Here is a 22,709-nt window from a genome sequence, read left to right on the forward strand (position 1 = left end):
GGCCATATTGCTCCCTCCAACGACAGCCATATTTGTGCCAGCAGCCATATTACTGCTTCCAACGGCCACCATATTACCGTCGGCCATATTGCTTCCCCCAATGGCAGCCATATTGTTGCTGGCAGCCATATTGTTGCTGGTGGCCATATTGCTCCCACCAATGGCGGCCACATTTGTGCCAGCAGCCATACTGCTCCCCGCACCACCTGCCATATTGTTGTCAGCCATATTGTTTCCCCCAATGGCGGCCATATTGCTCCCCACACCACCCGCCATATTGGTGTCAGCCATATTGTTTCCCCCAACGGCGGCCATATTTGCGCCGGCGGCCATATTGCTCCCCGCTCCACCCGCCATATTGGTGTCAGCCATATTGTTTCCCCCAACGGCAGCCATATTGCTCCCCGTACCACCCGCCATACTGTTGTCAGCCATATTGTTTCCCCCAACGGCGGCCATATTTGCACTGCCGGCCATATTGCTCCCCGCTCCACCCACCATACTGGTGTCAGCCATATTGTTTCCCCCAACGGTGGCCATATTGCTCACCACACCACCCACCATACTGGCGTCAGCCATATTGTTTCCCCCCAACGGCGGCCATATTTGCGCCGCCGGCCATATTGCTCCCCGCTCCACCCACCATACTGGTGTCAGCCATATTGTTTCCCCCAACGGCGGCCATATTTGCGCCGCCGGCCATATTGCTCCCCCGCTCCACCCACCACACTGACGTCAGCCATATTGCCCCCCTCGGCCCCGCCCCCCTCCTCCCTGCCGTGCGTCCTCTCGTGCTTCCGGAGCCCCGAGACGCCGCCGAATCCCTTCCCGCAGCGCCCGCAGGCGAACGGCCGCTCCCCGGAGTGCGTGCGCCGGTGCTTGCCCAGCGCCGCCCTCTCCCCGAAGCCCTTCCCGCAGTCGCCGCAGCGCCAGGGCCGCTCGGCCGAGTGCGTCAGGCGGTGCCGCTTGAGGTCCCAGGAGGCCACGAAGGCCTTGCCGCAGTCGCCGCAGCGCCAGGGCCGCTCGCCGGTGTGCGTGCGCCGGTGCACGGCCAGGTCGGCCGGCTGCCGGAAGGCCTTGCCGCAGTCGCCGCAGCCGTACGGCTTCACGCCCTGGTGCGCGCGCTGGTGCCGCCGGAAGCTCGAGGGGTCGCCGAAGGTGCGGCCGCACTGCGGGCACAGGTACGGGCGCTCACCTGTGGGGGGGTGGTTGTGGTGTGAGGGGGGGTTCCGGTTCCGGGGTCAAAATATCCTCGAATTACCCCTCGAGTTCTTAAAACCATCCCCCAAAAATTCCCATAAAAATATTCCCCAAAATTACTGAAAATATCCCCAAAAAATTTATAAAGGACATCACAAAAGTGTTTTTAAAAATCCCCAAAATATTTCTAAAATTATCCCCCAAAATTGCTGTCAATATCCCCAAAAAATTTATAAAAGACATCCCAAAAGTATTTTTAAAAAATCCCCAGAATAACCCAAAGCATTTCTAAAATTATCCCCCAAAACTTCCTAAAACTATTCCCCAAAATTTCCAAAAATATCCCCAAAATCTTTAAAAGATATCGTCAAAATTTAAAAAAAAAATTCCGCAAATATCCCAAAATATTCCTAAAAATAATCCCCAAAATTCCCAAGAATATCCCAAAAATATCCCCAAAAGTATCCCCCAAATATCCCCAAAATACCCACCAAAATATCCCAAAAATAATCACAAAAATTCCTAAAAATATCCCCAAATATTCCTAAAAATAGCCTCCAAAATTTCTCTAAGTATGCCAAATAATTCCCAAAAAATATCCCCAAAAACCCCAACAATTCCAAAATAACCCAAAAATTCCCCCAAAAAACGTCCCAAATATTCCCAGACCTTCAACACCTGATGCTCCCAGGACTCACCTGGGCAGCCTCACCTGTGCGAGCATTCCCAAAAAAATCCCCAAAAATTCATTTTAAAAAATCACAAAAATTTCCCAAAAATTCCCAAAAATTCCCCGAAATTCACCTGTGGGTGCCTCACCTGTGTGGACCCTCTGGTGGCTCTGGTAGGACGAGAGCTGGGTGAAGGCCCCGAAATACCTCAAAAATACTCAAAAAATCCCCAAAAAATCCCCAAAATTGCCAACTCACCTGTGCGACCGCCCCTAAAAATATCCAAAAGAACCTCAAAAAAAATCAGCAAAAAATCATAAAAAATGCACAAAAAAGTCATTTAAAAAATCACAAAAAATTCTCAAAAAAATCCCCAAAAATTCCCCAAAATTGCCAACTCACCTGTGTGAGCTCACCTGTGTGACCACCCCTGAAAATATCCAAAAGAACCTCAAAAAAAATCAGCAAAAAATCATAAAAAATTCACAAAAAATCACCAGAAATCATTAAAAAATCACAAAAAATTCCCAAAAAATCCCCAAAAATTCCCAAAAAATCCCCAAAAATTTCCCAAAAAATCCCCGAAGTTCACCTGCGGGTGCCTCACCTGTGTGGACCCTCTGGTGGCTCTGGTAGGACGAGAGCTGGGTGAAGGCCCCGAAATACCTCAAAAATACTCAAAAAATCCCCAAAAAATCCCCAAAAAATTCCCCAAAAAATTCCCCAAAATTGCCAACTCACCTGTATGACCTCACCTGTGTGACCACCCCTAAAAATATCCTAAAGTACCTCAAAAAATCATTAAAAATTCACAAAAAATCACAAAAAATGCCAAAAAAATCATTAAAAAATCACAAAAAAATCTCAAAAAATCCCCAAAAATTCTCAAAAAATCCCCAAAAAATCCCCAAAAATTTCCCAAAAAATCCCCGAAGTTCACCTGTGGGTGCCTCACCTGTGTGGACCCTCTGGTGGCTCTGGTAGGACGAGAGCTGGGTGAAGGCCTTGCCGCAGGTGCGGCACGGGAAGGGCTTGGCGGCGGCGTGGATGCGCTGGTGGCACGAGAGCGACGAGGAGCGGCCGAAGCTCTTCCCGCACTCGGCGCACAGGTACGGGCGCTCACCTGCGGGAGACGGGCACAGGTGTGGCACGGGTGGGCCCCAGGTGTGGCACAGCTGTGCCCCAGGTGTGTCTCCATACAGCCAGGTGTGTCACGGGTGTGCCCCAGGTGTGTCTCCATACAGCCAGGTGTGCCCCAGGTGTGTCACAGGTGTGCCCCAGGTGTGTCTCTACACACCCAGGTGTGTCTCCATACACCCAGGTGTGCCCCAGGTGTGTTTCCTTACACAGAGGTGTGTCCCAGGTGTGTCCCTATATCCCCAGGTGTGTCCCAGGTGTGTCCCTATATCCCCAGGTGTGTCTCCATACACCCAGGTGTGCCCCAGGTGTGTCTCCATACACCCAGGTGTGTCACGGGTGTGCCCCAGGTGTGTCTCCATACAGCCAGGTGTGCCCCAGGTGTGCCTCCATACACCCAGGTGTGTCACGGGTGTGTTTCCTTACACAGAGGTGTGTCCCTATATCCCCAGGTGTGTCCCAGGTGTGTCCCTATATCCCCAGGTGTGTCCCAGGTGTGTCCCCACATCCTCAGGTGTGTCCCCTCCTGCTCAGGTGTGCCCCAGGTGTGTCCTCATCCTCCCCAGGTGTGTCTCCATATCCTCAGGTGTGTCCCAGGTGTGTCTCTATACACCCAGGTGTTCCCCAGGTGTGTCACAGGTGTGCCCCAGGTGTGTCTCTATTCCCCAGGTGTGTCCCCATATCCTAAGGTGTGTCTCAGGTGCGTCCCCATACCTCCAGGTGTGTCCCAGGTGTGTCCCTATATCCCCAGGTGTGTCCCAGGTGTGTCCCCACATCCTCAGGTGTGTCCCCTCCTGCTCAGGTGTGCCCCAGGTGTGTCCTCATTCCCCCCCAGGTGTGCCCAGGTGTCCCACACTCACCTGTGTGGGCCCTCAGGTGGTTGCGCAGGTCCTTGCGCTCGGCGTAGGCCTTGGGGCAGGAGCCGCAGGTGTGCCCAGGTGTGTGTAACCTATCCCAGGTGTGTGTAACCTATCCCAGGTGTGTGTAACCTATCCCAGGTGTACCCCAGGTGTATCTAACCTATCCCAGCTGTACCCAGCTGTACCCAGGTGTGTCCCTCACTCACCTGTGTGCGCCCTCAGGTGGTTGCGCAGGTCCTTGCGCTCGGCGTAGGCCTTGGGGCAGGAGCCGCAGGTGTGCCCAGGTGTGTGTAACCTATCCCAGGTGTACCCCAGGTGTATCTAACCTATCCCAGGTGTACCCCAGGTGTGTGTAACCTATCCCAGGTGTACCTCAGGTGTATCTAACCTGTCTCAGGTGTATCCCAGGTGTACCCAGGTGTATCCCAGCTGTACCCAGGTGTGTCCCTCACTCACCTGTGTGTGCCCTCAGGTGGTTGCGCAGGTCCTTGCGCTCGGCGTAGGCCTTGGGGCAGGAGCCACAGGTGTGCCCAGGTGTGTGTAACCTATCCCAGGTGTGTGTAACGTATCCCAGGTGTATCCCAGGTGTGTGTAACCTATCCCAGGTGTATCACACTCACCTGTGTGCGCCCTCAGGTGGTTGCGCAGGTCCTTGCGCTCGGCGTAGGCCTTGGGGCAGGTTGCACAGGTGTGCGGCCGCAGCCCCGCGTGGGCGCGCAGGTGCTTGCGGAACACGGCGGGGTCGGCGAAGGCCTTGGGGCACTGCGGGCAGGCCAGCGGCCGCTCCCCGGTGTGCGAGCGCAGGTGCACGGCCAGCCGGGCGGGGGAGGGGAACGCGCGCGGGCAGCTGGGGCACGCCAAGGGCGGGGCCGCGCGGGGGGCGGGGCCGGGGGCCGCCGTGACGTCACCGGGCGCGTCCCGGGTGGGGTCGGAGGGGGCGGTGACGTCACCGGGCGCGTCGGAGGCGCCTCCAGGTGAGCTGTGGGCGGGGTTTGAGGGGGCGGTGACGTCACCAGGTGAGCTGTGGGCGGGGTTTGGAGGGGCGGTGACGTCACCGGGCGAGTCCAAGCTGGCTCCAGGTCTGGTCGAGGGGGCGGTGACGTCACTGGGTAAGGTGGGGGTGGGGCCAGGTGGGTTTGACGGGCTGCTGACGTCACCAGGTGAGTTGCGGGCGGGGTTTGAGGCGGCGGTGACGTCACCAGGTGAGTTGTGGGCAGGGTTTGAGGCGGCGGTGACGTCACCAAGTGAGCTGTGGGCGGGGTTGGAGGCGGCGGTGACGTCACCAGGTGAGCTGTGGGCGGGGTCTGAGGCGGCGGTGACGTCAGCAGGTGAGTTGTGGGCAGGGTTTGAGGCGGCGGTGACGTCACCAGGTGAGTTGTGGGCGGGGTCTGAGGCGGCGGTGACGTCACCAGGTGAGCTGTGGGCGGGGTTTGAGGCGGCGGTGACGTCAGCAGGTGCGCTCCAGGCGGAGCCGGCACCTCCAGGTGCATCATGGGAAGGGTTGGAGGGGGCAGTGACGTCATCAGGAGGGGCAGGGGCGTGTCCGGGTGCGCTCAAGGCGGCGATGACGTCATCAGGGGCGTCGTGGGAGCAGTCGGAGGAGGCGATGACGTCACCAGGTGAAGCGATGACGTCACAGGGCGTGGCTAGGCCAGACATGGCGGCGACTCCAGGTGAGCTCGGGAAGGGGGTGGAGTCTGCAGGAGTGGGCGGAGCCTCCAGGTGATCTTAGAGTGAAGTGGGAGGAGCCTCCACGTATGTTAAATAAGTGGGCGGAGCTTCCAGGAGTAGGCGGAGCCTCAAAGTGACCTCCGGAGTGGGCGGAGCCTCCAGGTGGGTTCAACGAGGGGGCGGAGCCTCCAGGTGATGTCAGGAAGGGGGCGGAGCCTCGCAGTGCATGATGGGAACTGCGGGGGGACAGGAACCGGTGAGGGGGGAGGGGCAAAAACTTCCCAATTTTGGGAGGGAAATTTGGGAATTTTTAGGGGAATTTTTGGGGAATTTTTCGGGAGTTCTTGGGGGGATTTTGGGGGGATTATTTTTTTAAATTTTTTTTTTTTTAATTTTTGGGGGAATTTTTTGGGGATTTGGGGTTTTTTTTTGAGGGGTGGGGGAGGGAACAGGGTCCCAAATTTTGGGGAATTTTGGGAATTCTGGAGGGTATTTTTAAGGTGTGCTAGAGGGGCAGGAAATTCCCGATTTTGGGAATTTCTTGGGGATTTTTTGGGGAGGAATTTTTAGGAATTTTGGGGGAATTTTTTTGGGGGCGTTTGGGGTTTTTTTGAGGGGGTGGGGGAGGGGCCAGGATCCCAAACTTTGCTGGAAATTTTGGGGGAATTTTGGGAATTCTTGAGGGTTTTTTTAGGGGTGGGAAATTCCCTTTTGTCCCGAATTTTTGGAAGAATTTTTGTGGGTTTTTTTAAAATTTATTTTTTTCTTGGGTTATTTACGGCATTTTTTGGGGGGCGTGGGGGAGGGGCCGCGATCCCAAATTTTGGGGGAATTTTTAGGGTGGGGGGATGGGCGGGAAATTCCCTTTTTTTCCCCGAATTTTTTTGTTAATATTTCGTGGTATTTTTTTTGCTTTATTTTTTGGTTTTTCGGGGTTTTTTTTGGGGGGGGCGGTGGGGGAGGGGCCGGGGAATCCCAAATTTTTTTGGGGGGGGCAAAATTTTCTCAATTCCGGATTGGGGAGGGGTTGAAATTTCCCAATTTTTTTCCCCGTTTTTTCGCCGTTTTTTCCCTTTTTTCTCTTTCATTTTTTTCCCGTTTTTTCCCCAATTTTCAGGGGGCGTTGGGGGCGGGGCCCGGGGGTGGGGGAGGGGCTCGGGACCCCCCCCCGGGTTCGTTTTTGGGGGGTCCGGGGTGGGGGAGGGGTCCCCGATCCTCACCTGGGAGCGGCGGCGGCGCTAGGACCGGGCTGGGGGCGGGGCTTCCGGAGAGGCGGGACTTCCGGGGAGGGACCGGCGCTGATTGGCTGAGCCGGAACCCTAGGGAGCGGCTGATTGGCTGCATTAACGCAGAGCTAAAGGCGGGACTTCCGGGAAGAGCTCGGTTTTGATTGGCCGAGCCAGGACCAGGGGGAGACCCTGATTGGCTGCAGAAGGAGAAGATTGAAAAGGGGGCGTGGCCAAAGCGCTTCCGGGTTCGGAGCGCCACAAAAGGGGGTGGGGGGGGAGGGGATTTGGGGGAATTTTTGGTTTTTTTGGGTTTTTTTGGGGCTTTTTGTTTTGTGTTTTGATTTTTGGGAAGCTTTGCAGTCTTTTGCGGGGAGTTTTGAGATTTTTTTTGGTTTTTATTCTCGTTTCGGAACGTTTGGGGGTTTTTTGGGGAGATTCGGGGAGTTTTGGGGTTTTTGGTATGTTTGGGGGATTTGTATTTTTTGGGTTTTTTTGGGGGGGGAAATTTTGAATCTTTGGGGGATTTTGGGGCGGTTTCGGGCTTTTTTTGATCTTTGGGGCATTCTGGGGTTTTTTTAAAGCGAGATTTTGGGGTTTTCTGGGGGGATTTGACTTTTTTGGGGCAGAGTTTGGAGGTTCTTAGGGAAATTTGGGTTTTTTGGGGGGGGAATTTCGGTTTTCGGCGCATTCTGCATTTTTTTGGGTGAATTTTTTCGTTTTTTTGGGAGGATTTTTAATTTTTGAAGAAGTTTAGGGTTTTCAGGTGGATTTTAGATTTTTTTAGCCTCTCCCAAGGATTAAATTTGGGCCAGATTTGGGCTTTTTTCGGTGTCTGGAGTAGGAGAACGCCAAAATTCCATTTTTGGCCAAGTCCACCCCAAATTATTTTAGGGGACCCCCCCAAAAATAAAACCCAAACGCGAGTCGGGGTCTCTGCAGATCCACCACCATTTTATTGCCCAAAAACCCCAAAATCCCCCCCAAAAAAGCCCCAAAATCCCCCCAGAAAAACCCAAAAAAAATAGCCAAAAAAAAAAAAACCAAAAAAAACCCATAAAATCCCAAAATCCCCCCCAAAAAAACCCCAAATTTATTTTTTAGGGGTTCTCCCCCCCCATTTCGGGGTCTCGGGGGGGTTCGGGCTCAGCCCAAGCCTCGGGGTCCCCCCAATTTTCGGGGGGATCCCCAAATTTTCGGGGTTTTCTGAGGGTCCGGGGGTCCCCAAAATTTCGGGCTCTGGTGACGTCACGGGGGTCCCCAAACCCCCGGGGATCCCCGGATGTTCGGGCTCTGGTGACGTCACGGGGGTCCCCCAATTTCCGGCGCTTCCCGACCCGTTCAGGCGCCCCCAGACCCCCCCAAATTCGGGATTTTCGCCCATTTCGGGGTCCCCCCAATTTTCGGGGTCCCCCCCCTCAATTTCGGGGTCCCCCTCGCGCTCCTCCCGCTCCTCGTCCCGGGGGTCCGGGGGGGGCTCAGCGAACAGGACCCCCCCCCTGGCGACCCCCGCGATCCAGCGCTCCTGGGGGGGCACCCACGTGAACGCGGGGCGGCCACGCCCCTTCCGGGGGGCGGCCACGCCCACCAGGAACCACAGGCCCCGCTCCTCGCAGGCCAGGGGGGACCCCAAAAATTCCTCCTGTAATTGGGGGGGGGGGAGGAGAAAAATCCGGTTATTTTGGGTCATGAAGTGGGGAAAAAAATCAACCGAGACGCACCAAAAACTGCTCTGAAATAGCCCAAAAATTGCCCTAAAAATAGCCCCAAAAATGGTCCCAAAATACCCCAAGATAGCCCCAAAAATTGCCCCAAAATACCCCAAAATCAACCCCCAAAAATGGTCCCAAAATACCCCAAATTAGCCCCAAACTGGCCCCAAAATGGCCCCCAAAAAGATCCCCAAAATCACCCCAAACACGGCCCCAAAACCACCCTGAAATACCCCAAAAATTGCCACAAAATCACCCCAAAATACCCCAAAATCAGCCCCCAAACCCGCCCTGAAATACCACAAAAACCACTCCAAAATCAACCCCCAAACCAGCCAAAAATGCCCTAAAATTGCCCCAAAAACGGGCCTAAAATACCCCCAAAACCCACCCTGAAATATCCCCAAAATCAACCCCAAAATCCCCAAAAAAACACCCCAAAATAGCCCTGAAATACCCCAAAAACCGCCCCAAAATCAACCCAAATATAACCCAAAAATGCCCCCAAAATTCCCCCCAAAAATGACCCCAAAATCCCCCATTTTTTCCCTCCAAAATCCCTCAATTTTCCCACAGAATTCCCCCAAATTTCCCTCAGTTTTTCCCCGAAATCCTCCATTTCCCCCCTCCCAATTTTACCCCAAATTTTCCCAAATTTCCCCCAAAATTTTTCCCAAAATCCTCCCAAACAAATCCCCAAGAATCTCCAAAAACTCCCTCCAAAATCCCCCCAAATTCTCCCAAAAATCCCCCAATTTCTCCCAGTTTTCCCCCCAGATTTTCCCAGAGATTCCCAATTTTCCCAAAATCCCTGTTTTTTCCCCCAAACCCGCACCTGCTCCGCGCGGGTGCCGTTGGTGCAGAACAGTTCGGGGTTTTGGGGGCAGCGCTCGGGAACCACCTGGGCCGGGCGGAGCCGGGCGGGGTCCCGGGGGTCTGCGGGTGCCAAATTGTGAGCCAGGTGTGCCCAGGTACCCCCCAGGGGTGCCAAATTGTGAGCCGCGGGGGCCAAATAGTGAGCCAGGTGTGCCCCAGGTGTGCCCAGGTACCCCCCAGGTGTGCCAAAAAGTGAGCCAGGTGTGCCCCAGGGTGTTGCTAGGTGTGCCAAAAAGTGAGCCATGGGGGCCAAATAGTGAGCCAGGTGTGCCCAGGTACCCCCCAGGTGTGCCAAATAGTGAGCCAAAGGTGCCAAATAGTGAGCCAGGTGTCAAATAGTGAGCCAGGTGTGCCCAGGTGTGCCCAGGTACCCCCCAGGTGTGCCAAAAAGTGAGCCAGGTGTGCCCAGGTGTGCCCAAAAGTGAGCCACGGGTGCCAAATAGTGAGCCCAGGTGTGCCCAGGTACCCCCCCAGGTGTGCCAAATAGTGAGCCAATGGAGCCAAATAGTGAGCCAGGAGTGCCCAGGTACCCCCCAGGTGTGCCAAATGGTGGGCCACGGTGCCAAATAGTGAGACACGGGTGCCAAATAGTGAGCCAGGTGTGCCCAGGTACCCCCCAGGTGTGCCAAATAGTGAGCCGGGTGTGCCCCAGGGTGTTGCTAGGTGTGCCAAAAAGTGAGCCAAAGGGGCCAAATAGTGATCCAGGTGCTCCCAGGTGTGCCCAAAAGTGAACCACGGTGCCAAATAGTGAGCCAGGTGTGCCCAGGTACCCCGCAGGGGTGCTAAATAGTGAGCCAATGGTGCCAAATAGTGAGCCAGGTGTGCACAGGTACCCCCAGGTGTGCCAAATAGTGAGCCGGGGGTGTGCCCCAGGGTGTTGCTAGGTGTGCCAAAAAGTGAGCCAAAGGGGCCAAATAGTGATCCAGGTGCTCCCAGGTGTGCCCAAAAGTGAACCACGGTGCCAAATAGTGAGCTAGGTGTGCCCAGGTACCCCGCAGGGGTGCTAAATAGTGAACCAATGGTGCCAAATAGTGAGCCAAGTGTGCCCAGGTGTGCCCAGGTATGCCCCAGGTGTGCCAAATAGTGAGCCACAGGTGCCAAATAGTGAGCTAGGTGTGCCCAGGTACCCCCCAGGGGTGCCAAATAGTGAGCCACGTGTGCCTAGGTACCCCCCAGGTGTGCCAAATAGTGAGCCAAGGGGGCCAAATAGTGAGCCAGGTGTGTCTAGGTACCCCCCAGGGGTGCCAAATAGCGACCCAAGGGGGCCAAACAGTGAGCCAGGTGTGCCCCAGGTGTGCCCAAAAGTGAGCCAAGAGTGCCAAATAGTGATCCACGGGTGCCCAAGGGTGCCCAGGTGTGCCCCAAAGTGATCCAGGTGTGCCCAGGTGTGCCCAGGTGGATCCCAGGTGTGCCCAGGTGTGCCCCAAAGTGATCCAGGTGTGCCCAGGTGTGCTCATGCCCATTGTGGGCGTGTCCCACGCCAGCCCCGCCCCCTCACCTGGCATCAGCACCCAGCAGGTGCCCCGGTAGGCGGTGGGCGTGGCCAGCGGCAGGGTGGGCGTGGCCAGGTGCTCCCGGTAGGGGGCGCAGAGCGGCCGCAGGTGCGGCCCCCAGGTGGGCGGGGGGCGGAGCTCCAGCAGCGCCAGGTCCGGCCCCGCCCCCTCAGGCCCCGCCCCCGCGAACGCCCCGTGCAGGTGGAGGCGGGACCCGCGGGGGGCGGGGCTTGGCGGGGAGGGGGCGGGGCCTAAAAGGGCAGGGCCATAATAGGAGTGGTTAGAATGGGAAGAGGAGGGGCCAGAGGGGGAAGGGGCGGGGCCTCCAAGCTCCGCCCCCCAGAGCTCCGCCTCCCAGGCCTCGGGGTCCTGAGCCCTGCGGGGAAATTTGGGTTAATTACCATTAATTACCAATAATTGATTTAAATCAATATTAATTAATGAAAGTTTCTCACCTGATGAAGCATCCAGAAGTGAATTTTGGGTTAATTCGGGTTATTTTGATGCAATTTTTTTAAATTTTGGGTTTATGTCAGGTTAATTCCCCTTAATAGATACTAATAACTACTAATTAACACTAATTAATAATTAATTACTGACTCACCCGAGATGAATTTTTGGCTAATTTGATGCAATTTTTAAAAAATTTTGGGTTAATATCAGGTAATTCCAAAAAATAAGTACTAATAAATATTAGTAACTATTAATTAACGCTAATTAGTGACTAATTAACTAAAAACTGCACCCACTCAAGCATCCAGAGATTGAATTTTGGGTTAATTTGGGTTATTTTGATGCACTTTTTTTGATATTTTGTGTTAATATCAGGCTGATTCCCATAAATAAGTACTAATAAATATTAGTAACTATTAATTAACGCTAATTAGTGACTAATTAACTAACGACTCACCCACTCAAGCATCCAGAGATTGAATTTTGGGTTAATTTCGGTTATTTTTGGTGCAATTTTTTTGGAATTTCGGGTTGATACCAGATCAATCCCGGTTAATAACTGCTAATAACCATTAATAACTGTTAATTAGCGCTAATTAGCGACTCACCCCAGGAAGCAGGAGGCGGCCGTCAGCACCCAGGCCCCGCCCAGCAGGGCCCCCCCGCAGCGCCGCCCCTCCCCCCGCAGGGTCACGCCCCAGGGCCAGCGCGGGGGGAGGGGGGGAGGGGCAGGGCGGGGCCGCCCATCGAGCCACACCCTGAAGGGGGAGGGGCCACACGTCAGGGGGCGGGGTCAGTGGGCGGGGTCAGTGGGGCGGGGTCAATGGGAGGGAGGATGGGTCCGGTTTGGGGGCGTGGTCAGTTGTGGGAAGGGCGTGGTCAGAATGAGGGGGCGGGGTCGATGGGGCGGGGTCAGAAATTTAGGGGAATTTTGGGGGAATTTTTAACGGATTTTAATGGGATTTGGGGGGGGATTTTTAGGGGATTTTGGGGGGATTTTAGGGGATTTTGGGGGGAATTTTTTGGTGATTTTTTTGAGATTTTTTAGGGGATTTTTGGGGAATTTTTAAGGGATTTTAATGGGATTTTTGGGGGATTTTTTTGGGTTTTTTTGGGATTTTTAAGGGGATTTTTGGGGAATTTTTAAGGGATTTTTTGCGCGATTTTTGGGGAATTTTAGGAGGGGGTTTGGGGCAGGATTTTGGGTTGGTTTTGAGGGATTTTTGTGGAAATTTCGGGATTTTTTGGGGGCCATCTTTGGGATTTTTGGCGGGATTTTTTGGGGGTTTTTTTTGAGATTTTTTGGGGTATTTTGTTGCGGGGCTTGGGGCAGGATTTTGGGGCAGTTTTGAGGGGTTTTATGGGATTTTAACGGGATATTTGGGGGGATTTTTGTGGATTTTTGGGGGGGGTTTTGAGGCGATTTTGGGGGGAATTTTCAAGGGATTTTCATGGGACTTTTGGGAGGATTTTAAGGGATTTTTTGGGGGGATTTTTGGGGATTTCGGGGAGGGGTTTGGGGCAGGATTTTGGGCCATTTTTATGCGATTTTTACGGTTTTTTTTGGTGAATTTCGGTATTTTGGGGAGGGGTCTCACCGTAGCAGAGCCCGATCTCGGCCGGGGGTCCATGGAGGGTCCCGGGGGGGTTTTGGGGCAGGATTTTGGGGCGGTTTTGAGGTGTTTTATGGGATTTTTTACGGGATTTTCACGGGGTTTTTTGGGGATTTCGGTATTTTGGGGAGGGGTCTCACCGTAGCAGAGCCCGATCTCGGCCCGGGGGTCCGGGGGGGGTCCCGGGGGGGTTTTGGGGCAGGATTTTGGGGCAGTTTGGAGAGGTTTTATGGTATTTTTCACGGGGTTTTTTGGGGTATTTCGGTATTTTGGGGAGGGGTCTCACCGTAGCACAGCCCGATCTCAGCCCGGGGGTCCGGGGGGGGTCCCCGGGGGTCGCTCAGGAAGGCGCCGGGGGGGAGGCGGCGCCGCAGCCACCGCGCATGCGCGCCCGCCAGCGCCGTGGCCAGGGCGGGGGCCGTTGGGGCGGGGCGCAGCCCAGGGCGAAGCTCAGGACCCCGAACTGCACCCAGCGACCCCCCCGGGAAGCCCCCGCACGTCACCGCGCCCCCCGAGTCCGCCTGGGGGAGAAAGGGGGGAAAAAATGGGGAAAAAACGCAAAAAACCCCGTGAAAATAGCGCAAAAAACAAGGAAAATAGCCCCAGAAAACCACGTGGAAATAGCGAAGAAAACAGCGGAGAAATGTCCCAAAATAGCCCCAAAAAACCCCCAAAATCCCAAGAAAATATCCCCAAAAAACCCAGAGAAATGTCCCAAAAATCCCGAAAAAATAACCCCAAAAATCCCCCAAAAAGCCCTGGAAAAAAAATCGCAAAAAATGCGAGAAAAGTGCTCCAAAAAACCCCAAAAATGTCCCAAACCCAGCGCCCCCCGGGAAGCCCCCGCAAGCCCTGGAAAAAAAATCGCAAAAAATGCGAGAAAAGTGCTCCAAAAAACCCCAAAAATGTCCCAAACCCAGCGCCCCCCGGGAAGCCCCCGCACGTCACCGCGCCCCCCGAGTCCGCCTGGGGGGGGAAAAAACGGGGAAAAACGCAAAAAACCGCGTGAAAATAGCACTAAAAACAAGGAAAATAACCCCAAAAAAAGGCAGAGAAATGTCCCAAAATAGCCCCAAAAATAGCAAAGAAAGCAGCGGAGAAATGTCCCAAAATAGCCCCAAAAATCCCAAGAAAATGTCCCCAAATAATCCTGAAAAATGTCCCAAAAAAACCCGAGAAAACAACCCCAAAAAGCCCAGAGAAATGTCCCAAAAATCCCGAAAAAGAAGGAAAATAGCCCCAAAAAACCCCGTGAGAATAGCAAAGAAAACAGTGGTGAAATGTCCCAAAATAACCCCAAAAATGTCCCAAACCTGCCCGAAGTGCACCCGGCGCCCCCCGAGTCCGCCTGGGGAGGGGGAAATTAAAAATAACGCAAAAAACCGCGTGAAAATAGCACAAAAAACAAGGAAAATAGCCCCAAAAAAAGGCAGAGAGATGTCCCAAAATAGCCCCAAAAAACCCCAAAAATCCCAAGAAAATGTCCCCAAAAAGCCCAGAGAAATGTCCCAAAAATCCCGAAAAAACAAGGAAAATAGCCCCAAAAAACCACGTGGAAATAGCAAAGAAAACAGCGGTAAAATGTCCCAAAAAACCCCAAAAATGTCCCAAACCCAGCGCCCCCCGAGTCCGCCTGGGGGAGAAAAAACGGGGAAAAACGCAAAAAACCGCGTGAAAATAGCACTAAAAACAAGGAAAATAGCCCCAAAAAAAGGCAGAGAAATGTCCCAAAAAATCCCGAAAAAATATCCCCAAAAAACCCGGAAAAAAAATCACAAAAAATGGGAGAAAAGTGCTCCAAAAAACCCCAAAAATGTCCCAAACCTGCCCGAAGTGCACCCGGCGCCCCCCGAGTCCGCCTGGGGCGAAAAAATTAAAAAAAAAGCAAAAAACCGCGTGAGAATAGCACAGAAAACAAGGAAAATAGCCCCAAAAAAAGGGCAGAGAAATGTCCCAAAATAGCCCCAAAAAACCCCAAAAATCCCAAGAAAATATCCCCAAATAATCCTGAAAAATGTCCCAAAAAAACCCGAGAAAATAACCCCAAAAAGCCCAGAGAAATGTCCCAAAAATCCCGGAAAAATATCTCCAAAAAAACTACAAAAAAATCCCAATAAAACGTCCCAAAAAAACCCCAAAAAATATCTTCCAAAAACCCCTGAAAAAATCCCCAAAAGAAACCCGAAAATCCTGAGAAAAGAAAAAACCCGAAAATCCCCAAAAAAGTCCCGAAAGAACCTGGAAAGTGCCCCAAAAAAACCCCAAAAAATCCCGAGAAAATGTCCCAAAAATCCACCCCAAAATCCCCCAAAATCACCACAAAATGCCCCAAAAATCCCAAGAAAATGCCCCAAAATATCCCAAAATGTCCCGAAAACCCCACAAGAAAATGCCCCAAAATATCCCAAAATATCCCAAGAAAATGTCCCAAAATATCCCAAAATGTCCCAAAAACATCCCCAAAATATCCCAAAATATCCCAAAATTTCCCCACAAGGAAATGGCCCAAAAATTCACAAAAATCCCCCAAAAACCCGCGAGAGCAGAGACCCAAAAACCCAGAAAATGTCCCCAAAAATTCCCATTCAACCCCTTCAAACCTCCCCAAAACCCACCCGAGCCCCCTCCCCAAATTCCCTGCCAAGGTCCCGCAGCGCCCCCAGACCCATTTGAACCCCCAAAATCCCCCAAAAATTAAAAAAAAATTCAAAAAAATCCCCAAAAAATTCCAAAAAAACCCTAATTTAACCCCTGAAGACCCCCTCAAATCCCACTCGAGCCCCCTCCCCATTTTACCTGGCAGGTCCCAGACACCCCCAGACCCATTTTAACCCCCAAAAATCCCAAAAAAATCCCCAAAAATCCCAATTTAACCCCTCAAATCCCACCCGAGACCCCTCCCCAAATTCCCTGGCAGGTCCCAGACACCCCCAGACCCATTTGAACCCCCCAAAAATAAAAAAAAAAAAAAAAAAATCCCAAAAAATCCCCAAAAATCCCAATTTAACCCCTCAAATCCCACCCGAGACCCCTCCCCAAATTCCCTGGCAGGTCCCAGACACCCCCAGACCCATTTGAACCCCCCAAAAATAAAAAAAAAAATTTAAAAAAAATCCCAAAAATTCCCATTGGACCCCAGAAACCGCCCCCCTCCCCCCCCTCCCCACTTTACCTGGCACGCCCCCTGCCCGCCCCGCCCCCCCGCGCAAAGCATGCCGGGCCGGGACCCCCAAACCCCAAAAAAATCCCCAAAATTCCCATTGGACCCCAGAAACCGCCCCCTCCCCCCCCCCCACTTTACCTGGCACGCCCCCTGCCCGCCCCGCCCCCCCGCGCAAAGCATGCCGGGCCGGGCGGGCCGCGCGAGCTCGCGCCTGCGCAGCAGCGAGTGGAGGCAGTTACAGGTGGGGGGGGGAGAGCAGCGGCAGCGCCGCCTCCTGCAGGGGGGGACCCGGCCGGCAGCGACACTGGGGGGGGGGGGGGGGGAATAAACGGGTGAGACCCCTCCCCAAATTGGGACAGACCCCTCCCCAAATTGGGACAGACCCCTCCCCAGCGTCCCGATGGGAAACACCCAAAAAACCCGGGGAAAAACGGCCGAAAATTGGGTGAGAAACGTCAAAAATTGGGTGAGAAACGTCAAAAAATGGGGTGAGAGAGCCTGAAAGGGGGTGAGACCCCTCCCCAAATCGGGACAGACCCCCTCCCCAAATTCACCGGGACCCCTTCCCCAGCGTCCCGATGGGAAACACCCAAAAAAACCCGGGGAAAAACGGCCGAAATTTGAGTGAGAAACGTCAAAAAATTTTGGGGTGAATTTTGGATTTTTTTGGAGTGAATTTTGGGGTGAATTTGGGCTGAATTTCAGGGATTTTGGGCTGAATTTTGGGGTGAATTTCACGATTTTGGGGCTGAATTTTGGGCTGAATTTCAGGGATTTTTGGTTGAATTTTGGGCTGAGTTTTGGGGTAAATTTTGGGCTGAATTTCAGGGTTTTCAGGCTGAATTTTGGGGTGAATTTCACGATTTTGGGGCTGAATTTTGGGCTGAATTTCAGGAATTTTTGGGCTGAATTTTTGTGTGAATTTCAGAGATTTTTGGGCTGAATTTTGGGCTGAATTTCAGGGATTTTGGGCTGAATTTTGGGGTTTTTGGGCTGAATTTTGGGCTGAATTTCAGGAATTTTTGGGCTGAATTTTGGTGTGAATTTCAGAGATTTTTGGGCTGAATTTCTGTGTGAATTTCAGAGATTTTTGGGCTGAATTTTGGGGTTTTTGGGCGGATTTTTGGGCTGAATTTCAGGATTTTTGGGCTGAATTTTGGGCTGAATTTCAGAGATTTTTGTGCTGAATTTTTGGGTTAAATTCTGTGATTTTTGGCCAATGGTCACTCACCGTTCTCAGCAATGTGTCCCCAGCCGCTGACCCAGCAGGGAACATTGGATAATTCGGCCATTTTTGGGGTGATTTTGGGGCTTTTGGGCTGAATTTTGGGCTGATATTTGGGATTTTTGGGCTGAAGTTTGGGCTGAATTTCAGGAATTTTTGGGCTGAATTTTTGTGTGAATTTCAGAGATTTTTGGGCTGAATTTTGGGCTGAATTTCAGGAATTTTGGGCTGAATTTTGGGCTGAATTTCAGGAATTTTGGGCTGAATTTTTGTGTGAATTGCAGAGATTTTTGGGCTGAATTTTGGGGTGATTTTGGGATTTTGGGGCTGAATTTTGGGCTGATATTTGGGATTTTTGTGCTGAATTTTGGGTTAAATTCCGGGATTTTTGGCCAACGGTCACTCACCGTTCTCAGCGATGTGTCCCCAGCCGCTGAGCCAGCAGGGGAACATTGGATAATTCTGCCATTTTTGGGGTGATTTTGGGGCTTTTGGGGCTGAATTTTGGGCTGAATTTTGGGGTAATTTTTGGGTTAAATTCTGTGATTTTTGGCCAACGGTCACTCACCATTCTCAGCAATGTGTCCCCAGCCGCTGACCCAGCACCGCTGACCGTAGGGCGGCCGCAGGCCGGGCCCGGGCAGGCACACGGGGCCCACGCGGGGTCCGAGCGTGGCCGGAGGCCGGAGCCGGACCAAGGCCAGGTCGTGACCCCCCCGGACACCCCGGAAACGGCTCGTGGACAACGAGCTCGGCCACGGCCAGAGCCTGGCCGGAGTCGGGGTCACGCCAGGGGTCACTCGAGGGGTCACTCACGGGGTCAGCCCTGCGGAAATTCAGGCGGTCACTCAGGTGGTCACTCAGGTGGTCACTCCTGGGGTCAGTCCTGTGGTCACCCTCATGTCCATCCCTCTGTCCATCCAGTGGTCACTCAGGTGGTCACTCCTGGGGTCACTCCTGGGGTCAGTCCTGGGGTCACTCCTGGGGTCAGTCCTGGGGTCACCCTCATGTCCATCCCTCCGTCCATCCCTGTGGTCACTCTGGTGGTCACTCCTGTGGTCACCCTCATGTCCATCCCTCTGTCCATCCCTGTGGTCACTCCTGTGGTCACTCCTGTGGTCACCCTCATGTCCATCCCTCTGTCCATCCCCGTGGTCACTCTGGTGGTCACTCCTGTGGTCAGTCTTGTGGTCAGTCCTGTGGTCACCCTCATGTCCATCCCTCTGTCCATCCCAGTGGTCACTCAGGTGGTCACTCCTGTGGTCAGTCCTGTGGTCACCCTCATGTCCATCCCTCTGTCCATCCCTGTGGTCACTCCTGTGGTCATTCCAGCGGTCACTCAGGTGGTCATTCAAGTGGTCACTCCTGTGGTCACTCCTATGGTCACTCTCACGTCCATCCCTGTGTCTATCCCTGTGGTCACTCTCATGGTCATTCAAGTGGTCATCCCTGTGGAAATTCAAGCGGTCACTCCTGTGGTCACTCCTATGGTCATTCTGATGGTCACTCCTGTGGTCAGTCCTGTGGTCATCCCTGTGTCCATCCCTTTGGTCACTGCCGTGGTCACTCTGGGATCCATTGCAGTGGTCACTCTCATGGTCACTCCTATGGTCACTCTCATGACCATCCCTGTGGTCACTGCTATGGTCATTCTGATGGTCACTCCTGTGGTCAGTCCTGTGGTCATCCCTGTGTCCATCCCTGTGGTCACTCTGGGATCCATTGCAGTGGTCACTCTCATGGTCAGTGCTATGGTCACTCTCACGTCCATCCCTGTGGTCACTCCTGTGTCCATACCTGTGTCCATCGTGGTGGTCACTCCGGGATCCGTTCAGGTGGTCACTCGGGTGGTCAGTGCTGTGGTCACTCAGGGTTCCATTGGAGCGGTCACTCCCGTGGTCACTCCCATGGTCACTCCCGTGGTCACTCGGGTGGTCACTCAGGGTTCCATTGGAGTGGTCAGTGCTGTGGTCACTCCCGCGGTCACTCAGGGTTCCATTGGAGCGGTCAGTGCTGTGGTCACTCCCGTGGTCACTCCCGTGGTCACTCAGGGTTCCATTGGAGCGGTCAGTGCCGTGGTCACTCCCGCGGTCACTCCCGTGGTCACTCCCGCGGTCACTCCCGCGGTCACTCTGCAGCCGCAGTCGCCCCAGCACCGCTCGCCACTCGGACAGAGGGGCCCGGAGACCCCCGGGGCTGAGAGAGACCCAAAATCACCCAAATTCACCCCAAAAATTAACACAAAATTATCCCAAAATCACCCAAAATTTACCCCAAAATTAACACAAAATTAACATAAAATCACCCAAAATCACCCAAATTCACCCCAAAATAACACAAAATTATCCCAAAATCACCCAAAATTTACCCCAAAATTATCCCAAAATCACCCCAAAATCACCACAAAATTAACACAAAGTTACCCCAAATTCACCCCAAAATTAACACAAAATTATCACAAAAATCACCCCAAAATCACCCAAATTCACCCCAAAATCACCCAAATTCACCCCAAAATTAACACAAAGTTACCCCAAAATCACCCCAAATTTACCCCAAAATTATCCCAAAATCACCCAAATTCACCCCAAAATTAACACAAAATTATCACAAAAATCACCCCAAAATCACCCAAATTCACCCCAAAATTAACACAAAATTATCCCAAAATTCACCCCAAAATCACCCAAATTCACCCCAAAATTAACACAAAATTAACACAAAAATCACATCAAAATTATCACAAAATTATCCAAAATCACCCAAATTCACCCCAAAATTAACACAAATTAACAAAAAAATCACCCCAAAATTATCCCCAAATTATCCCAAAGTTACCCCAAAAATAACACAAAATTAACACAAAAATCACCCCAAAATCACCCAAATTCACCCCAAAATTAACACAAAATTATCCCAAAATCACCCCAAAATCACCCAAATTCACCCCAAAAATAGCACAAAATTATCACAAAAATCACCCAAATTCACCCCAAAATTAACACAAAAATCACCCCAAAATCACCCAAATTCACCCCAAAATTAACACAAAGTTACCCCAAAAATAACACAAAATTATCACAAAAATCACCCCAAAATTAACACAAAATTAACACAAAGTTACCCCAAATTTACCCCAAAATTAGCACAAAAATCACATCAAAATTATCACAAAATTATCCCAAAGTTACCCCAAAAATAACACAAAATTAACATAAAAATCACCCCAAAATCACCCAAATTCACCCCAAAATTAACACAAAATTAACACAAAGTTACCCCAAAAATCAGCCAAATTCACCCCAAAATTATCACAAAAATCACCTCAAAATTATCCCAAAATTCACCAAAAATCACCCAAATTCACCCCAAAATTAACACAAAGTTACCCCAAAATCACCCCAAATTTACCCCAAAATTACTCCAAAAATCATCCCAAAATTACCCCAAAATCATCACAAAATCACCCCAAAATTATCACAAATTTACCCCAAAATTCACCCAAATTCACCCCAAAAATTAATACAAAATTTTCACAAAATTATCCTAAATCCCCTAAATCCCCCCTTAAAGCCCCTGAAAATGATCCTAAATCCCCCCAAAATCCCCCCAAATCCCCTCAAAATGTTCCTAAATCCCCCTGAAATTCCCCCAAAACCCCACCCAAATGATCCCAAATCCCCTCAAAATTGCCCCAAATCCCCCAAAAGGTTCCTAAACCCCCCTTGGCTCACCCCTGGAAGGCCGTCAGCACCCACTGGGGGGACCCCAAAATCCACCCAAAATGACCCAAAACGACCCCATAAAGGTTCCTAAACCCCCTCGGCTCACCCCGTGAAGCAGTGCGCCGCCGTCAGCACCCACTGGGCAATGACCAGGGACCCCAAACCCCATTGAAATACCCCCAAAATGACCCCATAAAGGCTCCTAAATCCCTCAATTTCCCCCAAAATGCTCCTAAATCCCCTGGCTCACCCCTTGAAGCAGTGCGCCGCCGTCAGCACCCACTGGACAATGACCAGGGACCCCAAAATCCACCCAAAATGACCCAAAACGCTCCTAAATCCCCTCAATTTCCCCCAGAACGTTCCTAAATCCCTTTGACACGCTCCTAAACCCCCTGGGCTCACCCCATGAAGCAGTGCGCCGCCGTCAGCACCCACTGGGCAATGACCCAGGGACCCCAAACCCCATTGAAATACCCCCAAAACTGCCCCATAAAGGTGCCTAAATCCCCTCGGCAGGTTCCTAAATCCCTTGGACATGCTCCTAAATCCCTTTGTCTCACCCCATGAAGCAGTGCACCGCCGTCAGCACCCACTCTGACGTCACCAGGGACCCCAAACCCCCCTGAAATACCCCCAAAATGACCCAAAACGCTCCTAAATCCCTTTGACACGCTCCTAAATCCCCTCGGCTCACCCCATGAAGCAGTGCGCCGCCGTCAGCACCCACTCTGGGCTCACCAGGGACCCCAAAATCCACCCAAAATGACCCAAAACGCTCCTAAATCCCCTCAATTTCCCCCAGAACGCTCCTAAATCCCCTCGACACGATCCCAAAGGTTCCTAAATCCCCTGGGCTCACCCCGTGAAGCAGTGCGCCGCCGTCAGCACCCACTCTGGGCTCACCAGGGACCCCAAACCCCCCTGAAACCCCCCCAAAAACGATCCCAAATCCCCCAAAATGACCCAAAACGCTCCTAAATCCCCTCGGCATGTTCCTAAATCCCCTGGGCTCACCCCATGAAGCAGTGCGCCGCCGTCAGCACCCACTCGGGGCTGACCAGGCTGCCCCCACACTGGTGCCCCCCCCGCAGCTGCAGACTGACCGCCCACGGCCACCGGCCCGGCCGAGCGTCCGAGCCCCCGACCACTCGGCCACGGACACGGGAGTGACCGCACTGGGACCCTGTGAAGGGATTTAGGAACGTGGTTAGGGGATTTAGGCACCGGCCGAGCGTCCGAGCCCCCGACCACACGGCCGCGGACACGCGAGTGACCGCACTGAGACCCTGTGAAAGGATTAGGGGATTTAGGCACCGGCCACGGACACGGGAGTGACCACACTGCGACCCTGAACGGGATTAGGGGATTTAGGAACATTTATAGGGGATTTAGGAACATGGTTAGGGGATTTAGGCACCGGCCGAGCGTCCGAGCCTCCGACCACGCGGCCACGGACACAGGAGTGACCGCACTGAGACCCTGTGAAAGGATTAGGGGATTTAGGAACATTTATAGGGATTTAGGAACATTTATAGGGGATTTAGGAACATGGTTAGGGGATTTAGGAACATTTATAGGGGATTTAGGCACCAGCCACGGACACGGGAGTGACCACACTGGGACCCTGTGAAAGGATTAGGGGGTTTAGGAACCTGGTTAGGGGATTTAGGAACATGGTTAG

General features: G+C 52.6%; 2 protein-coding genes across 2 annotated transcripts; both read right to left on the minus strand.

Moving 5' to 3' along the window:
- Nucleotides 1–646: 646 nt before the first annotated feature.
- LOC141731685 (uncharacterized) lies at nt 647–7,261 on the minus strand. Its single transcript, XM_074558125.1, has 4 exons — nt 6,760–7,261; nt 4,489–5,775; nt 2,827–2,994; nt 647–1,195 (listed from the first exon to the last, which is right to left on the minus strand). The coding sequence occupies exons 2-4, from the start codon at nt 5,525–5,527 to the stop codon at nt 654–656; spliced, it is 1,749 nt and encodes a 582-aa protein (XP_074414226.1). The 5' UTR covers nt 5,528–5,775; nt 6,760–7,261; the 3' UTR covers nt 647–653.
- A 547-nt stretch (nt 7,262–7,808) lies between these two features.
- Nucleotides 7,809–22,703, minus strand: LOC141731625 (polyserase-2-like). Its single transcript, XM_074558039.1, is given in 14 exon segments — nt 7,809–8,407; nt 9,313–9,413; nt 10,852–11,097; nt 13,199–13,340; nt 13,343–13,399; nt 13,401–13,433; nt 16,214–16,324; nt 16,326–16,358; nt 16,360–16,379; nt 17,869–18,111; nt 18,694–18,749; nt 19,098–19,496; nt 22,043–22,211; nt 22,619–22,703. Coding segments are annotated over 14 exon segments (2,244 nt in total). The 3' UTR covers nt 7,809–7,858.
- Nucleotides 22,704–22,709: the final 6 nt, after the last annotated feature.

The sequence above is a fragment of the Zonotrichia albicollis genome, chromosome 24 (assembly GCF_047830755.1).
Source record: "Zonotrichia albicollis isolate bZonAlb1 chromosome 24, bZonAlb1.hap1, whole genome shotgun sequence".
Taxonomy (NCBI): domain Eukaryota; kingdom Metazoa; phylum Chordata; class Aves; order Passeriformes; family Passerellidae; genus Zonotrichia; species Zonotrichia albicollis.

Coding starts and splice junctions, on each gene's coding strand:
- LOC141731685 (XM_074558125.1), bottom strand. CDS start 5,527: ATGTCTGGCCTAGCCACGCCCTGTGACGTCATCGCTTCACCTGGTGAC. Junction 2,995..4,488: donor CCACCTGAGGGCGCACACAG/GTGAGTGTGATA, acceptor CGTCTCCCGCAG/GTGAGCGCCCGTACCTGTGC. Junction 1,196..2,826: donor CCACCAGAGGGTCCACACAG/GTGAGGCACCCA, acceptor ACCCCCCCACAG/GTGAGCGCCCGTACCTGTGC.